This window comes from Telopea speciosissima, chromosome 2 (assembly GCF_018873765.1).
Source record: "Telopea speciosissima isolate NSW1024214 ecotype Mountain lineage chromosome 2, Tspe_v1, whole genome shotgun sequence".
NCBI classification, from domain to species: Eukaryota; Viridiplantae; Streptophyta; class Magnoliopsida; order Proteales; family Proteaceae; genus Telopea; species Telopea speciosissima.
In genome coordinates this window covers 46,166,188-46,184,132 of record NC_057917.1, presented here as the reverse complement: position 1 = coordinate 46,184,132, position 17,945 = coordinate 46,166,188, and the positions used below count along the sequence as shown (strand labels likewise).

The 17,945-nt window shown below is 37.8% G+C and overlaps 2 protein-coding genes and 1 pseudogene across 2 annotated transcripts; 1 reads left to right on the top strand and 2 right to left on the bottom strand.

Annotated features, from left to right (window-relative positions):
- The first annotated feature begins 1,048 nt into the window (after positions 1-1,048).
- On the top strand, positions 1,049-2,335 carry LOC122650761 (protein FAR1-RELATED SEQUENCE 5-like). The gene has a single exon (XM_043844146.1). The coding sequence runs from the start codon at positions 1,049-1,051 to the stop codon at positions 2,333-2,335; it is 1,287 nt and encodes a 428-aa protein (XP_043700081.1).
- A 4,550-nt stretch (positions 2,336-6,885) lies between these two features.
- LOC122650760 lies at positions 6,886-7,963 on the bottom strand (annotated as a pseudogene).
- Positions 7,964-11,214: 3,251 nt separating this feature from the next.
- Positions 11,215-12,515, bottom strand: LOC122649783 (aquaporin TIP4-1-like). Its single transcript, XM_043843023.1, has 3 exons — positions 12,382-12,515; positions 12,021-12,262; positions 11,215-11,788 (listed from the first exon to the last, which is right to left on the bottom strand). The coding sequence occupies exons 1-3, from the start codon at positions 12,506-12,508 to the stop codon at positions 11,411-11,413; spliced, it is 747 nt and encodes a 248-aa protein (XP_043698958.1). The 5' UTR covers positions 12,509-12,515; the 3' UTR covers positions 11,215-11,410.
- Between the last annotated feature and the right edge of the window lie 5,430 nt (positions 12,516-17,945).

Genomic DNA, 17,945 nt, shown 5'->3' with positions numbered 1-17,945 from the left:
AAACAATCTGTCTCTACTAAGAAAGCTTAATGGTTGTACAATCTAAAGTTAAGTTCAGACTCTGGATGTGGTATAGATTCCACAACTTTAAAAGGCCATAGAAACACTTGCACTAGTTAACCCCATCTCTCTCACAAGACATTTCCTTTCCCGATATAAATTTTCCTTTCACATCTCTGCAGTACCCATTAGTGCACTTGCAACTCATTATGGTACCCAAAAGAGAAGAACTAGAAGAGCAATGTGTCCATACCAAAACCCATAAAGTAGGTTTCACTTCTTTATAGAAAATGACATCTTCACTGTGATGGCTACAGTATTCAGATTACACTATCCATAAGCAAGATGAAATCTGAAAAAGATATAATAATAAATAATAATAAAACTTCAATGTATTGGAAGTTTATCTTTTCAGATAGTTTTACCTATTTGATATGTCTCTTGGACCTCTAGTAATACTATTATTTTTGAGTTAATATGTGTGACTTTGGATTATGAATTCTCTTGTATGCCATATAGAGTTGCATTTGCCTTGTTTATGCATGAGCTGCAATACCTTATTCAATGAAAGGATCTTGTTTCAAATCCTATGTAGAACCTTGTTTTAGTCCTCAATTTGATCATATGGGGAACCATTGGAGATGCATAAAGCAAGTCTGGATTGGTCAGATTTTAAATTATAGAGCTCCAATTAGTCATATTTGTTCCTTTCTGACTACTGATGGTGGGGTTGGTTGGTGGGTAAAATTTGGGCTGCAACCCCAAATGCCAAGTGTCAATTTGAGTGCATATAGGATTTATGTGATACAGAGGATTTGGGTTTTCTCCCCTACATTAATAGTTTGGAAAAGTGAACAAACCAAAACATAAGAGAATCCTTATTTGGAATCGGTGGGAATTGGCTTGTACTATGAGTAATGGGTGGAAGCAATTAAGTGTTAATGCAAATGTGTAAGAAGGGATAGGAGAGTACATGCCAATCTTCTTTTTATTTTCCTTTGTTTATGCTTGATTTTCTTTCATTCTTTTGCTATTCTTCAGGTAGAGTATGGATAATCCGATAGATACACCCGATAAGCCTTTCATCGGCATGCAGTTTAATTCTGAGAATGAGGCATTTGAGTTCTATAACAGTTACGGAGGAATATTGGGTTTTAGTGTCAGAAGAGAATTTGTAAATAAGTGCAAGAAAGATAAGATGACTATAACTTCGAGGAGATTCATTTGTAGTAAACAAGGTATTCGAAAAATAGACAAACGTGTTGATGTTATAATTAACCCTCGAGCGGAGACGAGAACTTATTGTCCTGCTCGCATGGGAATAAAGATAATAAAAGATGGGAAATATGAGTGCCATGATTTTATTGAAGATCATAATCACGACCTTCATATAGCATCTACCACTCACATGATGCGGTCACAACGGATAATTTTATACATACAAGCATGTGAAATTGATTTGGCAGATGATTCTAGAATTAGACCGAAGGACATGTTTGAGTACATGGGTAAACAAGCAGGTGGGAGACAGAGCCTTGGTTATACACGAGTCGATCATTACAATTATCTCCGTACTAAACGTCAGCGTAACTTATGCTATGGTGAAGCGGGGAGTTTGTTACAGTATTTTGGGAAACAAACCAAGCTCAATCCCTCTTTTACCTACAGCTTACAGTTGGATACAGAAAAGCAGATAACTAATATTTTTTGGGCGGATGCGAAAATGGTAATCGATTATGCGATTTTTGGTGATGTTGTGACGTTTGATACAACATTTTGTACAAACAAGGAGAATAGGCCTTTTGGTATTTTTTCTGGGTTTAACCATCACAGAGGAGTCGTTATATTTGGGGCAGCACTTTTGTATGATGAGACAGTTGAATCATTCAAATGGTTGTTTGAGACTTTCTTGGAAAGCCATGGACAAAAGAAGCCTATAACATTTTTTACAGATCAAGATGTTGCAATGGCAAAGGCCATTTCAGAGGTGTTTTCTGAAACGTGGCATGGTCTGTGTACTTGGCATTTAATGCAGAATGGGATTAAGCATCTAGGTAACTTAATGAAGGACGGGTCAAACTTCCTATCAGATGTGAAAAAATGCATATATCAATATGATGAGGAAGAACATTTTGAGACTGCATGGGAACAATTAAGGTTCAAGTATCAGGTTGAAAATGGTTCATGGCTGGATCGTATTTATAGACTTAAACATAAGTGGGCCATATGTTATATGAAGAATACATTTACAGGAGGTATGTGGAGTACACAGCTAAGTGAAAGCATAAATGCAGACTTGAAGGATTATACTAAGTGTACTCTAGATATTAAATAGTTTTTTAAGCATTTTGAGCGGGTACTGAATGATAAGCGTGCTAATGAATTAGAGGCTGAGTTTGATTCAAGAAATAAGCTCCCAAGGAACGCGTTTAAATATGCACCCATTATGATACAAGCAGCAGAAGTCTACACTCCTTTAATCTTTGGCTTATTTCATGATGATATGAATTTGTTTGTTGGTGCCACATAAAAGCGAAGGATGAAAGTAATACCTTACATAAATATGTTGTAGGTGTTCTTAATTTACCTGAGGTGGAATATATAGTTGAGTGCAATCCATCTGAGTCTATAGTTGAATGTAGCTGCAGGAAATTTGAGTCATTTGGCATTCTATGTCGTCATGCTCTGAAGATTATGGACGTGTTAGATATCAAGTTTATCTTGAAGCATACATCTTGAATAGATGGACACGTGTGGCAAGAAAAATGGTAGTGGAAGATATCAGTGGAAAACAAGTTGAGGAAGATGTTAATTTGGATTCTTCGCAGCGTTATAGAATTTTGTGTCCTAAACTAGTAAAGATTACTTCACAAGCATCCAATTCAGCTGAGGGATATGCATTGGTGAACAAAGTTGCTAGTGATTTGTGTAAACAATTAGACAATCTTTCTCTGCAAATACCAAACTTAAATCAAGATGAAGCAACTGAGGAAGCAGATCTAATTATTGTGAAAGGGCTTATGAAGAAAGAGAGGAAGAAGAAGCCGGGCTCCAACCCAAGTAAACGAATTAAAAGTTGTACTGAACAAGGAGGAAAAAGAAAGAAAAAGAAAGAAGAAGCCGGACTCCAATCCCAGATACTTTCTACTCATTTTTGCTTTAGTAATATTAAATTCTCCACTTAAATTTTGTGATTAACATCTCACATTTTATGCATATTCACAGGGGTGCACTTATTATTCTATGGACATTCTATATTCCTCTCAAGCCTCTATTTCTAAGGTATTGCTTTGGTAATTTAAGTATGTGCTGAGATAAGATAATTCAATGTAAATTTCTTATTTATATTTTATTGCTTCATTTGTAGGCTAATGTTGATCTATTTACCTCCCAGTCTTCCTTACCTTCGTCAGTGGACTTATTTCCTGAGCCGGATGTTTATCTGACATAAGATAGTGGTACATTATTATTATTGTTTTACTTACACAATGAAAAGTTATTAGGTTTGAGGATTTCCTACATGGTGGATCACATATATCCTGTTAAAACAGTTATTAGGGTGTAATGTGGTCAGCCTTTGATTAGGCTGCAATGTGGTCAGCTTTTGATGAGTACTATTGGTGTGGATTTGATTCTTTGGTCAACCTTTGTATTTGAAAAATCTGTTCTGCTCTTTTTGGGGCAGACTTGACCCACTTGTCCAGTAGTCTTGCTGGCCTTAAATTTTCAAGTGAGGGTTTGCATCATGAACCAACCCAAGACTTCCACCAACCTTAATTGGATTTCTTTGTTTTTTTTTTCTTTGGTAAACAATTTGATTTCTTTGTTGCAAATTTGATGCAGATACAGTTTTTGGTTGCTTGATGGAGTGAAGAAGTTCCAATCTAAAGATAAGCTTGGATTGCCCAACTGATGGTCGACATTTTTGGACAAAGAGGGGATGCTGATATGAATAAGCTTGGTTTTTTTTTTTTTCCCTGATGAGGAACAAGTTGGTGTTGCTTGAAGTCTTGCTGGCCTTAAATTTTCAAGTGAGGGTTTGCATCATGAACCAACCCAAGACTTCCACCAACCTTAATTGGATTTCTTTGTTTTTTTTTTCTTTGATAAACAATTTGATTTCTTTGTTGAAAATTTGATGCAGATCCAGTCTTTGGCTGCTTGATGGAGTGAAGAAGTTCCAATCTAAAGATAAGCTTGGATTGCCCAACTGATTGTCGACATTTTTGGACAAAGAGGGGATGCTGATATGAATAAGCTTGGTTTTTTTTTTTTTTTTCCTGATGAGGAACAAGTTGGTGTTGCTTGAAGTCTTGCTGGCCTTAAATTTTCAAGTGAGGGTTTGCATCATGAACCAACCCAAGACTTCCACCAACCGTAATTGGATTTCTTTGTTTTTTTTTTTCTTTGGTAAACAATTTAATTTCTTTGTTGAAAATTTTATGCAGATACAGTTTTTGACTGCTTGATGGAGTGAAGAAGTTCCAAGATAAAGATAAGCTTGGATTGCCCAACTGATGGTTGACATTTTTGGACAAAGAGGGGATGCTGATATGAATAAGCTTGGCTTTTTTTTTTTCCTGATGAGGAACAAGTTGGTGTTGCTTTGTGTGGATGAATGGAAATATTGGTTAATGGTTATGTAATCTGTTCACTAGTATTGCTGTTGTATATTTTTCTCAACAGGACTTGAAAGTGTGTTCTAATTTGGATTTGGATTTTGGGTTTTCATGGAGTGTGGGATTCATCTATTGCATGTTTCTGCAAATATTGATTTCGTCTTCTTTCATCTCTTCTTCTCTTCTTCATAGTTTTTGGGTGAAAAAAACTGCCAGCATTTCCAACCACATACCTATTATGATCTCCCATCTTTTTTCAAGGTTTCCACTCGTCAAAGATTTTGCCAGCTCTCTTGCATCCTGAATCACAGATTTAAATGATGATGAATCCTCCTCCTTTAACTTATGCCAATCAAGCACTACCTCATTCACTTATGATGGGATGGCTTTAGGGTGATTCTCTACTTACTGTTCCACTTTTATTACTTCCTTCTTTCCAATTGAATCAATACCACCCGAATGCAGGTACCAATTGAACAGTTGGTAGTTAAATGTTCCAATCCATAATAATTACCCAATTTTTATTTGTACCTGCATTAGGATGTGGAATTACAGATTAGTTTAGTTGTTGGTGGTGTTGTAGATCCAATATTCTCTTGTTACACTATTAACTTTCCATTTATATTTATTAAGGTTACATCCAATCTGAGATCAGCACTGCCCTCAAAACTTCTTTTCTTCTACTAACCTGGAATTTTTTAGACACTCTTCAAATGCTGCAAATCAGTAACTGGCATATTATCAAAGCCTTAAGATGGCAGATGCTGAATATATTAACTCATTTTCCAACTCTAAAATGGATTGAAATGGCATGGATAAGTAGTGCATTTAAAATCCAAAAAACTAAAGTCTTCTCATGCTGGTGGTAGGTATGATTGAAAGTTTACATAATTTAAATGTAAACCTTCACGGAACCAATCAAGCAGCTGTTTCCAATTACCAATCAGTAGAAAAGGATTCTCTTATCAGGGAGGGAGCTTTAAGAAATATTGTGGAAAGACAAATTATAATTTTCAGAACTAGTTTGCATGATACCTCCATTGGAAGTTGTAGAACTCAATAATGTAACAAAGCAGATATGGAAGTTACAGAACCGCAGACTGAGAGCTCATAGTCTTCAAGCCTATGATTAATTAACTCATTTGAGCTTGTTAAACATGGTTGACCATAAATTATTTTCTTTTTTCTTTGGGGGAGGAGGGGGAGTGAAATAAAAAACATGCCTTTCAGGCAACAACAATTGGTTACAATAAAAAACATGTCTTGCACCCTTCGATATCCCACAGTTGTGCCACTTAATACTGTCTTCCACTCATCTTCTTCAGTATGAATATCAAGATGGAACTCAATGATCCGCTGGCCCATGTGGATGGGCTCTTGAACTTGCAACACATTATATGATAAAGATTACCCAAAGTCAAAATTTATTTCCTAATCAGATTGATACTCTTCAGGTGCCCAGTAAGTGAAAATGCCTTCTTCAAGGACATGGAGTGGGTCAAACTGAGAATCACTAATGCCTCCTCGTTTGCTGCTAGCAGTAGGAATGACATTCTTGGCCAAATTTCGGGAGAATATGGTATGTCGAATTTTGTAATTCTTCAAGCACTTGAATGTCCTCATCTGATATCAGACCTGATGAAGGTAACAAACTGGAGATGAGACTTCCTGATGTAATCCCACAAAGTCATGGGCAGATCCCCAAAAGATTGAGAACTCATGCCACTCCTGCATATATATGACACTCATAAAATCAAGGATAGTTCATAAAAAGCCAGATCATTTCATGGGTATATTCATCCATTGAATGAAAATAAAATAGCCAGATCATGGGTATATTCACCCATTGCTCCAGTACAATTTGTCAAGCTGCCAAGTTCTTGGCAGTCAATGGGAAATTATCAAGTTAAGCTGTGATTTTGTGGTTTCATAATAAGCTTAAGGAGTATATTTTCATCACCACATTATAATTCAAAAGCACATAATATGATATGCTGAAGTTCATGAATAGAAGACTGAAATCCGAACAATCTGCACTTCCAAATTCCAATGGGGGATATGCAGGGGAAAGAGAAATACATGGCAGGCCATAACTAACAGAAATTGCTGGACTCTCATCACAGTGTTCAAGTACAATAAAACCAAAGAAGACTTAAGACACAACCATCACATGAATGTGAAGTGGGAAGAGGGGTTAACTCACTGGGATATATATCTAGTCCAATTTACCAAAAATAAAAAAACAAAAAGGAGATGAACTGGTAAGCTATGCATCACTCTGTTCTGAGTCTGAAGATGAGAATTCTGAGGCATCATCTTCTTCAGCATCACTACCATTGTCAGACAATGGTAAATCATCAAAATTGAGGAACAAGGGCTCCTGAAGATGGCGAGACGACCACACTTCTCCTCAAGATTGCCTTCCAACTTTACACTCCAACACCCTTGAATGTCGAGGTGAGTGAGGGACTGGCATTTGTTCAGGATGGCATGAGACCTCGGTCACTGAAGTGGCCATATCCAAGCTCAAGTTCATAGAGCCCTGGCATTGTATCGGCAATAACCATGGCCTCACCATCGTCTACTTGAGAAGCTGCCGCTGCTGCAGGCCACTCCAATTATGGTGGCGGTGGAGGCGGCATGTTTCTCCTCAAATGAACCAAAGACTTGCAGTGCATCCCCAAAGCAGCAAGACCTTTGCAAGTGATCTTCAAGCAGTAACTGATATCCAATAACGGCACTTTTGAGAGCGATTCAGCGTGTTTCACCACTATCCTATCGATCACCTCGCTCATTGGAATTTTCAAAACCTTCAAGCATCTCCCACTGCATTTGCAGAACCCCAAAAGGTACAAACCAGAAATGGAGATCTCAATAGACTGAAACCCAGGATTCCTTCTTCTAAGGAAGATTGTAGAAATAAGAGAGGCGATGAAAAACGAAAAAGGAAAGTCGATAATTACTAGTTGGCTACGTAAGAGAAACCGGAGTCGCCAAGCATGTAAGTGGAGAGGAGTCGAAAAGAGCCTCTGCTACGACGGACAAGGCGACAAACTAAAGAATCGGTGACATCGGTGCTGCTGCACCGGCGACGCTACTTCTCGACATCAATGTCGATCCAGCAGTAAGACCAGCGATGGTCTCTCGCCACGATTTGCAGACGAGTTGGACCTCCTGAACCAACTGCTCTTCTGGAATTCGAACAAAAATCAAAACTAAAATCTCAGGGCTCAATCCTTCCCACCAGCCCGATCTTCCACAACCGTCGTTGCCACTATCGCCACCGGAACCGTAATCGGAGCAAACCCTTTTGCTCTCTCCGTCCATCTTCTGCGTTTCTTCCTCTGGTTGTAGCTCTAGAGAGGAGAGAGGAATGATCGGATTTTGAACTCCGGCAGGCTCTCGACTCTCGTCCCTGTCACACGCAGGCTGCAGAGGTACAGAGAAGAGAGATAATAGCGGGAAAGTGAAGCAAAGTTGATTTTTGGGAAAAGCAAAAAGGTAATTTTGAAACAGCAAGTTTGAAGTCCCTCTCGCACACGGAGTTGGCTCGTGTGCTGCAGTGGGGCGGGAGCTGGACGCTCCAGCTTCCACCACTACAGGACAGGAGCGTTTTCGCTCAGGTTTTGAACTCCGGCAAGTTCGAAGTCCCTCTTGCACACAGGTTTTGAACTCCGACAGGCTCGAAGTCCCTCTCGCACACAGGTAGCAGAGGTAGAGAGGAGAGAGAGAATAGCGAGAAAGAAGAGAGTAAACGAAAAGTTTGTTTTTGGGAAATATAAAAAGTGATTTTTAAAATAGACCGTAGGATTAGTTTTGTCCACGTGGCGATCATTGGTGGAGGAATTGGAGGAATTGGAAAGTGTCAGAATTGGAGATAAAAATCCGGTACACCTTTCACCTTCTCAGCTACCCGAAACAAGTTTATAACTATCGGATGCTACACACTTGCAAACATAGCTAAGTATGTGGATAATTACTTCACACTTGGGTGCATGTCCGTGTGCAGGGACATGAAGAGTGTGAAGAATGGTTCTTGCAATGGTATCGGTTGTTACTAACTTCACGAACTCGAACAATCTCTTTTGTTACTAGCTTCACGCTCACCAGCCAATATGTTAGCACCCACCACCAATCCAGTTAGCAGTGGACCAAACCCATCTAGAGACCCCTTTTTCGGGATCATCAATGGTCGCATAGACTGTGAAAAGCAAGGAGAAGGTGAGAACTATTTCCATTATTACTCCTTGTAAGACTCCTGCAATCATGGAATGAATTTTGAAGCTATAATTAATTAAGTATCCAATCGTCAAAGATCAAAATACTGTGGATAACTAAGCATACCTGTCCTCTAGTGAGGTATTTAAGGAGAACACAAGCAGGGGAGAAGCTAGCAATTGATCGATCCAATAGACAATAGATCTAAAGATGGTGATGTGACCCCCGACGGCGAGTCCCAAAGTGACAGTGGGATTGAGGTGGCCACCGGAGGTGTTGAATCGGCGGAGATCATGACAGCCACGATCAGTGCATGGGCCACCGCAACGACAAACAGACCAACCAAGGAATCTCCAAGCATCTTACCTAAATTGATGAAGCAGATCCATCAACTAAGGACAACTTTTATGTTAAATTGGTAATTCAATTCCAATTGAAGGGTTAGTTAGGGATGTATATAGTGTTCTACTACCTTCAATCATATCATAGATCATAATAATGCAAAAAGTCAGCTTACAACAATGTCCTTTTTAAAATTGTGGAGTTTAAGAGTTTTGGTGTTTGTCTACCTCACTTCTTAACTTTAAATCCTTCTTTCTTGTGTCATACACATAGTGTTCTATTTCTGTACGTATACATTGACAGATAAATAGTGAGCATCTGTTGACAAAATGGAAGTACACTCATTGTGACAGTAAACCCATTAACCATTGATAGACTATGACACTCCCCATTTCATTTCATGCCCTTTCTCATCATTCTCTCTCTCTCTCTCTCTTTTAGCCTCTTACTCTCTTTACCCATTTCTTTTACCACCAAAAAAAAGTACATTTGCCCATTTCATTCCTACAAACAAAATAACCTTTTAATGGGATGGGAAACAATTTCAATCATGAATCACTTCCAATCAGACTGCAGTTATGTGGACTAACACGGGATATTATTAACTTATAAAATAAAACACAAAAGACTCTCGTGAGGGTGACAAAAATGATGGTGTCACTCATTGATGGAAATACGTTTAGCAACATGGACACTAGGAGGAGAGGTGGAAGAGGATGTCAATACATATAACCCAGCCCTACAATCGTCATAAAATGAATATTCGGTAGACTTTTTGTGTTTTCTTAGTTTATAGTCTCTATCATGTTAATTATCATTTATTAGTGGAAGTGGTCAAAAGTCATGCTTTTAACATGGGAGTAATTAAGTATTTTGATATGCTAGATTAATAGGAGCTTTGTATCCTATGACTATTTTATTTATGTTTGAAACCTTAATCTATTTGTTTGGGTATAATTTTTTATTAACAGTGGTTATGATATTTACCTTTATTTTTATGAAGAATTATTTCATTATTCATTCTATTGGTACTTCTTGTACAGTTTTATTTGACCAATGTTGTTATGACAGTTTACCAAAGTTTCTATCCAAATATATGGCAGTTTGCCAAAATAATGATTAATATCAAAGTTTATTGTTAGAAGGATATTCTTAAGTAGATTGATTGTAAAGTCAAAGAAATATACTTATATGGACTATTATTTCCATGGTTATATTTATCTCAAGGCGGTTCATGTTAATAAATGGCCTTTTGTTTGTAATGACAAAATGTTGTTTGTTATATATTGAGGTATATCTTCTGCTATTATTTAACATGAATTATATGAGTATGTTTATTGAATGAATTAAAATTTTATAATAATTATTTGTAATGTGATTCCATGGTCACACCACTCTATGACGATTTTTTAATTAATGTAGCCCAAGTGAGAGATTATTGGAATTCTCGGTTAAGTGGGATTAATTAATTATAGAATTAGTAATTTGGTGGGAGTCTACATACATGAACCACTTTGGTCTGTCAATCTTAGAGATAGGTCAATCCTATTCATTATAGAAGTGAAGTAGGGTTGGGGCAGTATTATAAATATTGTGATCATGCGTCCCTGTAGCCTATGTTCAGCATTCCTCTTTTTTCTCACAAAGAACAGAAACAAGGACTGGCAAAAGGTTGTAGAAGACTCGGATCAAGATTGTGATTGTTCAGTATTCAAAAGGATTTTCTTGATTATTTACCATCAACATAATAACAGTGCAACATACGCCAAATCTCTTCTCTATGTTTCATTACATCATGTTCTATCAAAAAAAAGAAATGACATCATATTCTGAATTTACTGTATGATTTGCAGTTGGAGTTTCATCCCAAAGATAATTATACAAACAAGCTGGCATCCTTGATAGTCTCAATTCTCAAGAGTAAGAGACTAAGCTAGACCGGATGATTTGTTTTGATTCTAGATGCCGGATTTGTTGACTGGAGCACCAACGATGAAAATACCATTTCTTGAAGAAACTCAATTAACCATGAAAGTACAACAACCCAGCGTAGATTATAATAGTTATGGGGCTTGTGGAAGGTAAGAGGCTAGGAGCTAACCTTGCAACAGATGAGCACAGCACTCACAAAGTACAACAAGAGAAGTAGAAGAGCATGAGCTACAACATACAAGCATAGATAGTTGTGAGAGAGAGAGAGAGAGAGACGTTATATTGGGCTCATGGAGGGTCTAGAAAGTTTCTTCTTCTCCAAGTAGAGGAGCATGAGATCTGACGATGAAGAAGTTCTCGTACACAAGACCGGCAAGTCCACCACCAATAAGCGGTCCAACCCAGTAAACCCAATGATCGGTCCAAACACCACTGACTAAGGCCGGTCCAAAGGATCTGGCCGGGTTCATAGATGCCCCAGAGTAAGGCCCACCAGCCAATACGTTAGCACCCACCAACAACCCAATTAGCAGTGGACCAAACCCATCCACAGACCCCTTTTTGGGATCAACAATGGTCGCATAGACTGCGAAAAGCAAAGAGAAGGTGAGAACTATTTCCATTATCACTCCTTGTAAGACCCCCACCCCACTGGCAAGTGTGTGAGCTGGTACCTCCTGCAATCATGGAATGAATTGAAGTTATAATTGTGGCGGGAGCTTGACGGTTCTAGCGTTTGAAAACCACCCAAAAAAAGGGGTCGTCATTTCACACATGGGCTCAAGTGGGATCCACCTATGAAATGATCATCCCACCCTTGTTTTTGCTGTGGCTTAGCGGAGCAGCTCCACAGAATCCTTTTCCCTATTATAATTATGCATGCAATTGTTAGATTTTGTTGCGGTATACCTGTCCTCCGGTAAGGTATTTAAGGAGAATACAAGCAAGGCAAGAAGCTAGTAATTGATCCATGCAATAGAGGATAGATCTAAAGATGGTGATGTGACCCCCGACGGCAAGTCCCAAAGTGACAGCGGGATTGAGGTGGCCACCGGAGGTGTTGAATCCGGCGGAGATCATAACAGCCACGACCATTGCATGCGCCATCGCAACGACGAACAGACCAACCAGGGAATCTCCAAGCATCTTACCTAAATTAATGAAGCAGATCGATCAGCTAAATAGCTAGTTAATTAAGGAATGATTGAAATATGAGATGAAACAAAACACAACACAATTTTAAATATATATATAGAGAGAGAGAGAGTACCGGTGGTCATGGCGGCACCGACGCCGGCAAAGACAAAGAGAAAAGTGCAGATGAATTCGGCGACCAGTGCCTTGATGCAGTCAGGCTGGACTGCCTCTTGACCATTGCCTAACGCGATCTTCCCCATCACTACCAGATAATCAAACTCGAACACAGGAGTTGTAGAAAACTGAGAATATTGAGACTTAAATTGTAAACTGTGAATAGGAATATTAAGCAGAAGTCGATGAGAGCAGAAAGCAGCAGCGATGAGGATATAAATAATGGAATGGTGATGACGTTTTCGTTTTAATTTTTTGGTAATCCGATGATTATGTTTTCCACAAACAAAATCAGACTCCCACGGTGGAGTAGGGCTGGCCCAGCCCTACTGCCTATACATCATCATTAATTGATTTTTTTGGTAAAGTATATACATCATCATTATTATTTATACACATAAACAGCAAGAATAAACCCCTGTTGTTTACCAAAAAAAGAATCTTTCACTGTTGCCATCACTTGGAGTAATTACAATATTAAATCACTTTCGAAATGACATGAAATTAATCCTTTGAAGTTTTGATTTGGCCCTGGCTGGTGGTTGGGTAGTGGGTAGGGTGATCATTTCGCGTTTGCCTATGTGTGATTGCATGCCAGGGCACATGGGCAGAAGGCAACAGAGAATCCAAGTTAAGGATGTCAATGGATGTTCGAAAATCTGTATTTGATCTGCGTTTGTATCTATTTAGAAGAAATCGAATTCGTTCAAAAACTTATCAAATACGAATATAATAATCCCCCTATCTGACCGATTATTAACCAATTCGTTTAGCAATCCGACTATAATAAAATGTCTGAAATATATCTTTTTGTGTGTCTAATTGATTAAGTTACCTTATTGGATTTTGTTTTCTTATTTTTATAATTTTATAAGTTAAGATAATGTGATACTTTTTCTAGATTTTTTATTAGTTTATATATATTGTTTTATGCATTGTGATACACTAAATCACATATCTATTAATATAAATATAAGATAAATGCAAAAGTAAAAGGAACATTAGATAATCAAAGACTAAGAAGAGTAGAAGTAAGGGTAGTTGATGAACTCTCAAGTCTCAACCTTAACCATCATCAATAAAATGGTAAAGATGTCCATTTGGGAGAATTGTAATAAAAAAAACTCGGTATCCGAAAATTATTCAAATACGTCCGAAAATTAATAGGATATTATTCGAATCCGTCTGAATATAATCGAATACGAATAAAATAATATAACTATCAAACCGAATTCGACTGTTTACATCTTTAATCCAAATTGAATTTTAAGACAACTTTTAGGTTAAATTGGTAACTCAATTCCAATTGAAGGGTTAGTTATGGATGTAGTGTTCTATTACCCTTAATCATAGATCAAAATAATGCAAAAAAAATTCAGCTAACAATAATGTTCTTCTCTAATCGAAGAATCCTAACTTTAAAGTCAGCTAACAATAATGAATCTTTCTTTCTCTCTCTCTCTCTCTTGCTGTCAATTTGTCTTTGCATCTTTTTAAATCCTTCTTTCTTGGCACGTAAATTAAGTGCTATTTGTTACCTAACAAAAAAAAAAAAAAAAAACTAAGTGATATTTCTTTATTTATACTTTCACAAATAAATAGTGAGCATCTGTTGAGGAAATGGAAGTATACTCATTATGACAGCAAAGCCATTAGCCATTGGAAGAGTATGAAACTCCCCATTTCATTTCATGTCCTTTTCTAGTCACTCTCTTCCTCCTCTTTAAGTTTTATTTTCTAGGAACGTCTCCACACTAAAGAAAAGGTCAGCAGCACAAACCCAAATCTTTGTCAACACGGGCGATTTAAAGACAACTTATTTTAATCGTTCATTGGAAATCCATTGGATCTATCTCCATGATTGGTATAATTTTATAACTTGAAAATTGTACGTTTGCATCATTTTGCATCATTTGCTTCTTGCATGTTCCCAACGACACTCAGGCTCTGTCTGTTTGACGGAGAGAATGGGATGAAAATATTGTGAGACTGGGTCTTAGAATGTAGTGGATTGGGGAACGGGAGTGAGTTTTTTATTTTTCTCATGAACAGTAATCAAAGTCTTCTGTTTTTTATAGAATTTTGAATGAATAAAAATTAACTATTGCATTGGTTGTAGCTATGTTCATGGTACCTCAATTGTAGACACTAATTTGAAATCCAAAAGGGTAATTTGGAAAATATTAAAACCGAATAGGATATTTGTGAATCCATAGAGGAAAGAGATTATTCCAAGTTTGCACCTACAATCGGGGGCAGCTGCAGGGACATAGCTACAACCCAGGGAATTTTTATCCTCTCAATTTGTACTTGACGTCAAATACATTTAATAGAGGGAGGTGGATCCCACATGGAACCCACCTCGGGTAGTGTGTTCGAGCAGGGGTAGGGTAGTCATTTCTGTCCCCTCTGTTAGATGTACTTGACGTCAACTACGGGTAGACAAATTGAGAGGATAAAGATCCTAGCCCAGGTTGTAGCCAAATTTTTTTCATTTCGGACAGCATAGGGGTGAGATTTGCAAGTGTCACGTCAATAGACAAAGCATTTAATATTGTCTATGAGCTTTTGTAAGTTCACCATCCCAGGTTAAAAAAACAAGATTGAAATAAAATTTTAAAATACCACATCAATATTTTCTCATCACACCTAAGTCCCTGTCAAACAAACGTGTCTTAAAATAAACACTCAACTGACTTTTTAAAAGTCTTCACCTATTCCGTAACGTTATCTTCATCCCTAACCCCTTTTTAGTGAATACCTACCACTTGTTTTTTTTTTACATTGAATTTAATTTATTTAAGATATCAGATTAAATATCCTAATGAAGTAAACCTCCTTGAATTCTTAACCAAAAACAAAAAATGAAGGAATTGAGATGACGTCACTACAATGAAGGGAGATTTGCGATTCCATCTAGAACATACCTGGCATAATACAAGTTATATCTGAATGAGATCTAGGGTATCCAATGTTTAGTGAATTTCACCTAAGATACCTAACGTATGTGAAATGTTATTTAAGGTACCTCATATTTCATGATATCTTGTTTGAAGTACCTCACTTTCCATGACATGGTGTTTTGAGGTTTCTTATTTTTTCATAATCCCAATTTTACCCTTCCCATACCCATTCTCTCCCTGGCAACACCACCTCATTCCTTAATCCTTTCGCCGTATCCTGTTCTACAGCCACACCTCACCCCACCCCACCCAACCTTCGAATTTTTTTCCTTCTCCTGTCCGCTGCCCAAACAGGACCGTGCTGTCCCCTCACATGGGGGCATGAAATGACGACTTAACCTTGCCCGAACAGTGTGTTCGGACAAGGGATTAGGTCGTCATTTTATGAGTCCAAGTGAAGATACAGCACAGTCCTGTCCGGACAGCGGACAAGAGAGGATAACAATTCCCCCACCTTCACTCTCTGCCCCCAGCCCCTCTACCTCTGTCCTTTCTCTCCAATCTCTGCCCCACCCCGTACGACCTTTCACAGCCCCACCCCACCCCACCAGCCCCTTTACAACTTTTTTTTTTTATCTTAATCGTGTCCTCTTCAAGGAGTACAGATTTCTGCAACTCATCACTGTCAGAACTTCCATAAAAATAGAAAACTAATTATTTTATTGCTTGCTTCTCAAGAATCTAAGAAAACAATATAATTTTTTTTTGGATAAAAGAAAAGAACAGAAATTTGAGACTTGGTATAGAGTATGTAAATCAAACACGGGTCAGGCTCAATCCAAGCCGTCCACAAGGGGTAGGCTAGACCTAACCCGACCTGTTGCGCGTGGAGAGAATCAGCCACTTAAGTGGCTGGGTCTCTTCCCCCCTCTTTGATCGATTCCTAGTGGGAGTCTAAATGGGGGTAGGAGTTTTAGGTTTTTTATTTTAAATAGAAAGCCTGTAACCCTAAGACCATATCATCTAAGAAACCAAATTCTCTATCTCTCCAGTGTTTTGTATTCTCTTTGGGATTCCATCTCTTCGCAGGGATTTATGGTGTGGAGTTCTTCTTTGTGGATAAACCTTTCAAGATATTCGAAAATCGTGAGAGAGATTATTCGAGTTCGTGAATCTAGTAATTAAATTTGTACGAGATCCTCTTCCGTTGCATTCTCATCTCCGTTCAGGTAACACCTTAACAGGTGATGATTTATTTACATTGGCACTTAGAGCCTTTAGGGTTTGATTCGATCTTGACTTAAGAAGAATATTTTTTTAGAGTTTCTTGAGATCCGCAACTAGGTGGACCTTGCCATGGCAACACGCATGCACTGCAGTTGGCTACTCGTCCGCACTTGCTGGCGCCTTTGCTATGTGCCTTGCATGTACCTTTGTTGCCGCGCAACCTTGGCCACGAGCCGTTACCCCTCGCCCTAAACATGCGCACCAAGTTATGATGCTTTTGTTTTTTTTTTTTTAATAAAAAAAAATAAAACAACATTGATGTTACTGTTATGAATAGCATAATCATGACTTTCAAAAGACATAATGATGGCTTTCATAAGAGTTTAAAAGCCCACCATTATTTAAAAAAAAAAAAAAAAACCATCATATATGTAGCTTTATATTATACCATATCTATAAAGTCTCTGAGACGTACGGTTTTTATTTTTTGTTTTTATTGGTGCGCATGAGTGGATGTGGAACATAAGGAGAGCCGAGTTAGGCTCGGGCGCAAGGGTTGTTGCCCATGTTCGCAGGCCGTATAGCTTGTACTATTGAATTCCATTGGAGTTGCTACATAATAAAAAAAAAATGGGCAAATTCGAAATTTTATTTCGGGGATTTGATTAAGGGTTTTTGGGAAGGAAATGGGTGAAGTGGGAATCCCTTCACCCACACCCTTTCTTTTTTTCCTAATTAGGTATAATTGTGTTTGTATTCCCAAATTTTTTAATTGTCCTTGAGTTTTTTTTTTTTTTTTTTTTTGCTTTAATGTGTTTGCAAATTTAAATTGGTAATTTTACCCTCCCGTGACACGGTATTGACTTTGTTTGACTAGCATCATATGGGTAGTAAGAGGTCAAACATCATCCCATGCAATCTATATAACTTTTTTTTATCTTATGGGATAGAAAATTTATTGGTGCTTGTGTAAGGGATATTTTTTTTTGTGTATGTGCAATAGAGTTGGTATTTGAATGTGATGCAAAGTGCATGCTCCCTAGAAGTGATGTAGTAGGATTCTTCAATGTAAAGAGATGGTTGTAATTTTAAGTTTTTATTTTAAGAAGCCATGTAAAGAGAAGCTACTGCACTACGTATCATGTTCTTATATCGACTCAGTATATCACTTCAAGTACCAATTTGGGTCTCTTGTGTGAGATCCTTGCGCACCCGATGGATGACACATTCCTCCTTGACTTGTTTTTGTAAAAAATAGATTGAAATTATATGTTTCCAAATCCACACACTTGTGAGATTTGATTATGACCCTAGCAAAATTTTTGGTCTCACCATGTGGAGAAGGGAACCATTAATTTTAATTAGGGTTTCTTGAACAAAATCTTTGAATGTG

Bases quoted from the DNA above. Each gene is read 5' to 3' on its own strand.
- LOC122650761 (XM_043844146.1), top strand. From the start codon at position 1,049: ATGGATAATCCGATAGATACACCCGATAAGCCTTTCATCGGCATGCAG.
- LOC122649783 (XM_043843023.1), bottom strand. From the start codon at position 12,508: ATGGGGAAGATCGCGTTAGGCAATGGTCAAGAGGCAGTCCAGCCTGAC. The intron at 12,263-12,381 runs GTACTCTCTCTC...TCATTAATTTAG, and splicing joins CGGTGCCGCCATGACCACCG to GTAAGATGCTTGGAGATTCC. The intron at 11,789-12,020 runs GTATACCGCAAC...CCATGATTGCAG, and splicing joins AATACCTTACCGGAGGACAG to GAGGTACCAGCTCACACACT.